This window comes from Heteronotia binoei, chromosome 7 (assembly GCF_032191835.1).
Source record: "Heteronotia binoei isolate CCM8104 ecotype False Entrance Well chromosome 7, APGP_CSIRO_Hbin_v1, whole genome shotgun sequence".
Classification (NCBI taxonomy): Eukaryota; Metazoa; Chordata; class Lepidosauria; order Squamata; family Gekkonidae; genus Heteronotia; species Heteronotia binoei.
The window spans coordinates 83565658-83574686 of NC_083229.1; the positions used below are offsets into that span (position 1 = coordinate 83565658).

At 42.3% G+C, this 9029-nt stretch overlaps 1 protein-coding gene across 3 annotated transcripts in view; it reads right to left on the bottom strand.

Annotated features, from left to right (window-relative positions):
- MYOM1 (myomesin 1) overlaps window positions 1–8279 on the bottom strand; it is a 99014-nt gene extending 90735 nt beyond the window's left edge. For all 3 annotated transcript variants that reach the window (XM_060243932.1, XM_060243931.1, XM_060243930.1), the window contains exon 1: window positions 7846–8279. In XM_060243932.1, the coding sequence (XP_060099915.1) occupies window positions 7846–8228 (383 nt within the window). In that variant the 5' untranslated portion in view covers window positions 8229–8279. The remainder of the gene's footprint in view (window positions 1–7845) is intronic.
- Window positions 8280–9029: the final 750 nt, after the last annotated feature.

Sequence of the window (9029 nt, forward strand, 5' to 3'; positions counted from 1 at the left end):
ACCCTGCCACCAACTGGAGACTGGCAACCCTAACAGGAGTTGTTTCTTATGCCAATAAATGGATACAAAAAAATTCTATCAAAACATTGTCAGTATTGATTCATATGCAATTAATGTGGTCCAGGGAATAGAACACTGGAGTAGGATGCGGGAAATCAAAGATTTTAAAAGCCACACCTGCCAAGTCATATCTGCCAATTTTTGTAGACCATATATTTCTCTGTGTAGGAAAAAAAAATATTTAGAATTAGTAGTAGACTTTAGTCTAGTAGCACCATAGAGATGGTAGTTTGAGCTTTTAAGAGTCAGAGCTCCCAAATCTTGCTGGGTCTTTAAAGTTTAAAGTTTTCCTGCAGATTGATATGGCTACCCTCTGAAAGTATTTATATAATTATACTCTCTACTGTTTTATTTCACCTGTGTTAGAAGCATGCAGCAGAAAGAAAGAAGAAATTAAAATTTCAGACCATGAATATTTGAGACCATGTTGTGTGTGTGTGGGGGGGGGGGAGATTGTTCCAAATGCATCCAGATAAATAAGAAGCCATCTCTATTTTCACTCTGCTGGAACTTCTGTTCCAATCATTACAATGACAGGCTACATAACAAACATTGCTCAAAGGGCAGTTGTCCTTCATACAACAAGACAGATGAAGGCATTTTCCATTCTTACTCATGATTTTTAAATCCTCACCTAGAATAGAATCATGGAGAGGCCACTGACAGAAGGATCTAGTATTGCTTATTTATTTGTTCCTTACAAAAATCTAAAGAGAAACTAATTTAATATGTCTCCTAGTTCCAATATTGTTGACTATAGTCATAATTCCAAATGTTCATGAATAATAATAATAATAAATTTATTTTTATATCCCACCCTACCCCGCCAAAGGCAGGCTCAGGTCGGCTATGAACCCCTCTTTTCTCTTTCACAAGATATGCTGAATTACATGCACAATGCTAGGAATACATTAAGTATCAAAAATATCTCACAAAATACAACATATAGAGCAATTCCTTCTGGTATAGTGGAGCATGGACTATACTGCCAAGCTAAGCAGGTCACTAGGATTCCCTTAGAGTTAATCACGCTAAGGGGTGGTCTGAGTTTTCAATGTCTGCCTCTGCTACAGAGCCTGGACTACCCATTTCCTGTTCTGTCTCCTTAGGGACAGACACTGCAGTCAGAAATTCCACTGATCAAGATCCACACCAGAAACAAATATTAAATCTGATGGTTTATTCTGGTGCATTGCTGTCTAGTATCATTTTCCTAGGCAGCAGAAAGGACTGGGTAAAAAAGAAAAAGAATGGCTCAGCATAATAGGGATGCTGGGAACATCCTGACCAGTGCTTAGGTGATCTTCCTGACCAGTGCTTAGGTGCTTCCAGTTAACTGTAGCATATAATTGGCTTGGGGAGAGCTCTTTGAGAGTGTGTGACCGTGAATATTAGTTGCTACTGCAAATCCATAACTGAATGTGTACTAGCCAAGTAGAGGAAAGGCTTTGTTTGTGCTGATACACAGTTGGCCCTCCTGCAGTGATAGGCAGGCAGTGCCAGAAAACAGCCTTTCTTTCTGGGAACAGAGAAAAATGCTCTACTTGTGCTAGGTGGGAGACAGAACTGCAGGGATGAGGGGAATGTAAGCAGATATCAGGCCACTCACTCCAGTCTGCTTTTAAGCAACACCAGATCACATGAGTCAGGAGACCTAAATCCTCCCTTATCTCATATCCCATGGAGCACCAGATTCAGTTCAAGGTTTTGGTTTTGACCTTTAAGGCTATTAGCAGTCAGGGACCTACATATCTTCAGGATGGCCTCTCTAAATATGCCTTTGGGAGAGTGTTATGCTCTAGTAATAAGAACCTTCTGGTGGTCCCTGGCCCGAGAGAGATCTGGCTGTCCTCAACTAGGACCAGGGCCTTTTTGGCCCTGCCCCTGCCTGGTGGAACTCTCTGCCAGAGGACATTCATGCCCTACAGGATTTATTACCTTTCTGCGGGGCTTGTAAGGCAGAAATGTTCTGCCAGGCATTTGGTTGAGAACAGCAATTGTCTGGCCCCCTAATACTCCCACCTCCCTCCCCTTTTCTCTACATCCCCTCCACCCATGGGGCTGGTGGACACTGAAATTATCCATCATTTTAGATATAGGACATAGCATTGTTTAGTGCTACTTTATGATAAATTGTTTTAATGTATTTTATATTAATGTATTGTATTTTAGCAAAATTATAAAAGCTGCCCTAAACCCTGTTCACAGGAAATGGGCAGCCTAGTAAACTGAAATAAATAAAATCTTACTCCAGTGCTTACTGTCTGGCTGCAGCATTGAAAATCAGCTAGACTAGTAGAAAAATGTTGAAACAAACTGAGTGGAGCAAAGTAAGGTGGTACACGCCGGAGTTCAAGTCCCTTTGTCCAGATTCTCTTTGACTAGATTTTGTAAAACAACACACACATGGAGCTGCCTCATACTGAATCAGATCATTGGTCCATCTAGGTCAGTACTGTTTACTCAGACTGGCAGCTGTTCTCCAGGGTCTCAGGCAGAGGTCTTTCACATCACCTACTCTGACTTGCAGCTGCTCTCCATAGTCTCAAGCAGAGATTCCCCCCCCCCCATCACCTGCTGTCTGATTTTTTTAATTGGAGATGCTGGGGATTGAACCAGGAACCTTCTGAGTGCCATAGTGATGTTCTGCTACTGAGCCATAGCCCCTCCATTCCAGGATCCTGAGATTTGATGTTTTCTCCTATCTACCTGCAATTAGGTAAGGATGATACCATGGATGATGAGTTCAATCCAGTAGAAAGTCACCTTCAATTGGGGAGGGGTTAAATTCGAGATTTGTTTCCCATTGAAATCAGTGGAATAACTATCAGATTCGTATCCTAAAATGACATAACACTTGCCTTTGAATTTTAAAATGTTTGTTTTGCACACTTCTGACAGACATATGGACAGTTCCTGATATATAATTCTAACAAATGCACAGGACTCTCCTTTCTTCTTATAGTAACACGGGGTTTAGAGGGATTTTTTGGGGATGCATAATACATCATCATGTAACAGATGATAACCTTTGAGTCTCATCATCTGACAGTGGCATATCCTGAACTCTGAAGGGTCAAACTGAGAACATTACAAATATTGGCTACAATCCATTAACAAGTTTAGAGCACATAAAGAGCTGTGCAAGACATTCAACACACTGAGAAGTATGTTGAGAAAATTCCAGTCAACAAAACCTTGACGCACATTTTGTACAGTCCAAATTACCCCCAATTACTTTCTGCAGTATAGCACTGGAGCACATAAAAAGAAAAATGCAAACTCCCCATACACTACAACATTATGGACAAAGCAATCTCAATATGTATAATTGTAAATATGGTCCCATCTGCAGATACTTAAATCTGTGGATTGGGGCCATCTAGAGAAGGGTCATTTTTGACAGCAAGATTTGCCCCCCCTCCCCAAAAAAAGGTGCACAGTTAGAAAAAATGAAGGGGGGGTAAATTTCCCCCAAATAGAACATGTTTTTTGTGCAAACACAGCCAACATAAATTTACTATCAGCAGAGAGGAGGAAAAGCTCAGGCACCCCGCTGCATTTCACTGCTACTGCCACTTGTAGAATCCAGCAACTTGTACAGAATCCCAACAATTTTATTCTTAAATTCTGAAAAGCAATCATCTTGTTCTTATGGACTGAAAAATGTGAAAATGTACTGCTTTGAGACTTAGAAACCAGAAAAGATCTGCATAGTATTTCCAGTAATCAAGAAAAAGACCACCATCTTAACTTGTGGCTCAGCTGAGCTTCTCCATATCACTATTGACTTTTTAAATGTACTGGTATGGGGAGCCCTCCATAACCCACCTCTGCTTATCAGTAGCTCACTGTTTTATAACAGCCATCATGTGAACAAATTCAAGTGACTGCTGTAACATATACGTTGGCTTTGAGTCTTAAGGACAAACTAATTAGGAATCAAATAACCAAGTACTCTCTCTTTGCCACACCATCACTGCACCCCTAACAATATTTGCTGAGTAAGCACATAGGATATTTATGACATATGAAAAGGGACATCCTCAATTACACTCTTCAGCTGCTGAAGCAATGGGTCTCCTCTGACCAATGCACAGAAAAATGGCAGCATCAGGCCATAGATGATGATAGCCACATTATCATGAAAGCCAAAGAGCAGAGGTGAACCCTGGTAAGTCAAAGCCAGTGATGGCGAGAAAGGAGGTTTTTGCAGAATTAAAAGATGCAAGACTAATCCCAAAGCTTGAATTCCCATTAAGCATGCATTTTCCCATAAGAATTAAGAAGTGTTTTTGAAATTAATTTATCAAAGGATCTAAACAGGGCTTTTTTTTAGCAGGAACGCATAGGAATGCAGTTTCAGCTGGCTTGACATCAGGGGGTGTGGTCTAATATGCAAATGAGTTCCTGCTGGGCGTTTCCTACAAAAAGCCCTAGATCTAAAGAACCACATATAGAGGTTTGCTTAAGATCTTTCCCTCTAGTGTTCTTCATGCCCCTGTGCTACCAAAACAAATCTAGGGAGGGAAACTACTGGGGAAGGAAAAATGCACAGCAACCACTTGGAAGGCCCACAAGCCAGTGCACCACATTGGCAGCTGCTGCAAGAATGGAGCTTCCACAGAAAGTCAGTGCTGGGTGGAACTCTTCCCTAAGAACTGAAGCACCATGGGAACAGTGTGGGTGCAGCACAGAGATCAGTTGCTTGAGTGGACAGTCCATGGTGATCAGGAACTCTGACAATTTCTGCACCAACAGAAATGTTTTCATCTTACCTTTGGTGCCAACCTATAACATTTTGTTTCCACAATAATCCCAGTTTAGCTGTGAAAGCCCACCATCACTGCTGTTTGCAGAGGCTGAAATACACATGGCTAGTTTACAAAGCACATAATCATATTTTCATCAGCGTCCACAATTAAATTATAAAGGTCACATTCTGAGCACTTAAACCCAAGTAATCACATGCCATCCGAAATCCCCATCACAACAAATGAGGTAATTCCTTTTAACAAGATTGTCTTTTGAATCTGTTGAGAGGCCTTCAACATTGGAATACGATTGCCTGGATTTCCACTGCCAATGGCACCTTGCTTCAGTGACCCGACTATGGTGTATTCTTAAACACAATACAGGTGTCATAAAGTTGCCAGCTCTAGGTTAGAAAAGACATGGAATTTGGGGGCATGGAGCGTCAGGAGGGCAGAGTTTGGGAGAGGAGGAACTTCAGCTGGATAGAATGGCATAGAGTCTAGGGGTGGGCAGCTGGTTCATGGCTAAATAGGGTTGCCAAGTCCAATTCAAGAAATATCTGGGGACTTTGGGGGTGGAGCCAGGAAACTTTGGGGGTGGAGCCAGGAGACATTAGGGGTGGAGCCAAGATCAAGGCTGTGACAAGCAGAATTGAACTCCAAAGGGAGTTCTGGCCATCACATTTAAAGCACACCTTTTCAATTCCTTCCTTCCATAGGAAATAATGAAGGATAGGGGCACCTTCTTTTGGGCCTCACAGAATTGGACCCCCTGGTCCAATCTTTTTGAAACTTGGGGGGTATTTTGGAGAGAGGCACTAGATGCTACACTGAAAATTTGGTGCTTCTGCCCCAAAAAACAGCCCCCCCAGAGCCCCAGATACCCGCAGATCAATTCTCCATGATTTTCTATGGGAATAAATCTCTATAGGGAATAATAGAGTTCCCAGAAGACATTTCCCTCCCCCCCCCCCGCTTTCTGATGACCCTGAAGCGGGGGGAGGGCCTCCAAACTGGGGGATCCCCTGCCCCCACCTGGGGATTGGCAACCCTATGGCTAAACCATGAACCTATATGAACCGATATGCTGGTTCACAGGCCAAACTGGTTTGTATAAATTCATGAACCATTTTAAGTTTAAACCCCTGTTTTCTGCTCTCCTAAGGTGTCACAGTAGGCCCTTGCTCATCTTCTAGTGTTAGAAGGGCCACTGAAAGCAAAACTAAACATTACAGTTTTAAACAGCTTTCCTCTCAGCCTCGTAGCAGCTGCAGGGAACAGCTTTCTTAAATACAGAGAGAGAGAGAGCCCAGGTGTGCGAGAAGGAAGGACTCCCAGAGTATCTATGTATGTGAAGCAGCAAGAATGGCCCCTAGCATGGTTTTCATGTGGGAAATGGTTGAGGGAGAAGCAGGAGCTCTTCCTCTCACACCACCCCTCCCCCCCATTCTGAGCCTGCTTAGGCTTTCCTTTAAAGACATTTCCTGCATCTGATGTGTGGCTGCAGGAAATACAAGTACGGTTGCCAATCCCCAGTTGAGGGTAGGTCCCCTGGTTTGGAGGCCTTTTCCCCACTGCAGGGTGATCAGAAAGCGGTGTGGGGGGGAAGTCTGCTGAGCACTCCATTATACCCTATGGAGACTGGTCTCCATAGGGTGTAATGGAGAATCAATCTGTGGGTATTTGGGGCTCTGGGAGGATTTTTTTTTTTTTTAGATAGAGGCAACAAATTTTCAGCATAGCATCTTGTGCCTCTCCTCAAAAACCCCCTCCAACTTTCAAAAAGATTGGAGCAGTGCGTCCAATTCTATGAGCCTCCAAAGAAAGTGCCCCTATTCTCCATTATTTCCAATTAAATGAAGGCATTTAAAAGGAATGTGATAGCCAACCCCCCCTTCAGAGTTCAATCATGCTTGTCACAACCTTGCTTCTGGTTTCACTGCCAAAGTCTCCTGGCTCCACCCCCAAAGTCCCCAGATATTTCCTGAGTTGGATCTGGCAACCCTAAATACAAGTTGGGCTTGGGAAACCCAGGAAACTGGACGCAACTCTTTAAAAACTGTAACATTTAGTTTGGCTCTGAGAGCTGTGCTGACAGCTAATATAAGGCATTAAGGAGGTAACTATTTTTATATTAATATTTCTTTATGACACAAGATAGAACATTTTCACATTTATCACCTCTGCTTCAGTTTAAGTGACCTCATTGTATTATGAAGGTGTAGCATGGCTTTGGTGCCAAACTAGGCCTTATATGGTACAGAAATATACCACCCTCCCCAAATGAAATGCAACAATGACATATGTTAAAAGACGTGGACTCTGCTTCACTCTTCCTCCTCTGGCACTTTTCTAATCAAAATCCTCCTGTCAAGCTAATTTTCCACTAATGGAAAGGACAGGGAAGATACCCCTCTTCAGTAGAAAAGCAGCTTGGAGAGAGAGGAATCTGAGTAGGAAGATGATGAGATGGAAGAAGGTATACAGTCCCTCCTCCTGTTCCTCCACTTTTAGCCTTCCTCACAAGCTTTTCCTTTAAAAAAAATCAGGAGACTGTGTAAAGTATAATTTGGACCTCAGAAAACCAACAAAAGAGGTGAAGGTGGTGTTACAGACCAAATTCTCCTTTAAGCTATGCCTACTTTGGAAGAAATGTAAAGCAAAGCGTAATATTAGCCTAAGAAGATTTCATTGTTCCAGTAAATAAATGCATGTAGTTGCAGATTGCAGAATGTGATCCTGATTTAACTAAACAGTTTCACATGAACCTGAATTATACTGAGTCAGACCATTCGTCTGTCAAGGTCACTATTGTCTGCTCTGACTGGAAGCAGCTCTTCAGGGCCTTTGACATCACCTACTATGTAATCCTTTAACTGGAGATTCCAAGATTGAACCAGGGACCTTCTTCATGAGAAGTGGATGCTCTACCACTGAGCCACTGCCCTTTCCCCAAATTAAAGCCAAAGGAATTTTTACTACTGAATTCAGTGGGCTGTTTTTCCATGATTAGTAAAAAAAAATATCCTACCCTTGATACGTTTCATATCCGAGACGGTAGGCTTCGGCTTTCTTGTTGACCAACTCAGATCCAAGACGGTAGGCTTCAGCTTTCTTATTGATTGATTCTGATCCAAGACTGTAAGCTGCTGCTCTTTTACTGTGCACTGATGATCCATGGGCATAAGCTTCATCCAAATCATGACTGGATATCATGGACTGTTGGTCATAAGATGCTGAACCATGGCGGTAGGTCAATGCAGCTGCCTGACTGTAGGCAGAAGATCCTTGAGAGTAGATTGCAGATTTGCTTTTCTCTTCCTTTTGGTACTGACTTAGGGTGGATTCCAGCTCCTTGTGGCGATACGCACGATCAAAATGTTGATGATGCCTCTGGTAGAATGGTAATGACATCCTGGATTCCTTTTTGCTTAATTTTCACTTCACACTTGGGATACACCATAAAAAATACAGTTGTTAACCAGATTATAATATGCATTTCAATTACAAATGCCAGAAGATTTCAGTAAATGTACATAATCTATCATATATTGAAGCTGCGTAAAATTAATACATAGGAAAGATTATGGGAGTAGTCCATGATAACACAAGACAAGGGAGGACTGGAACATTTTATTTTATAGCCAGGAGAACAGAGAGCTTGTATCAAAAGGATTTATAGGGGCATCTCTGTGCTACCTTGAGTTCTAGCTGAATTATTAATAATTGATTTGTCAACTGTAACAGAAACGTTAACAGATATGGAGTGCCAATAGAAGTAGTAGCCAGCACTCAGCCATTTAATTTTACCTATGGTATCTGTTGTTCACATTTTTTTTACTGAAATTTTTCCTTTATTGCCCTTAAGATGGTGGTTTCAGTTTCTTTCCACTGGGAACCAAATGGGCAGTGCCACAGGCTGCCTCTGATCTGTCTTGATTCTGTGCCAGATAATATGTATCCCCAGAGATATGTGTAATGGCCAGGGCCATAGCCAGGATTTTAAAAGTGGGGGGGCTTTTTAAAAACTCAGGGGGCACCCTTTCCCATCCACTTGTCACTTCTCAGAAGCTTTCTGGGGTAGGGGCAAAAGCTGAAGGCTTTGAAAATGGCCAAGTCAAAGCAGCTAACCCTAAAACTTTAGAGTGAAGGAGGGACTGCACCTTGTGAGCAAATAGGGGGGTTTCCTTCCACCTGCCTCTCCCCCACTTTGCA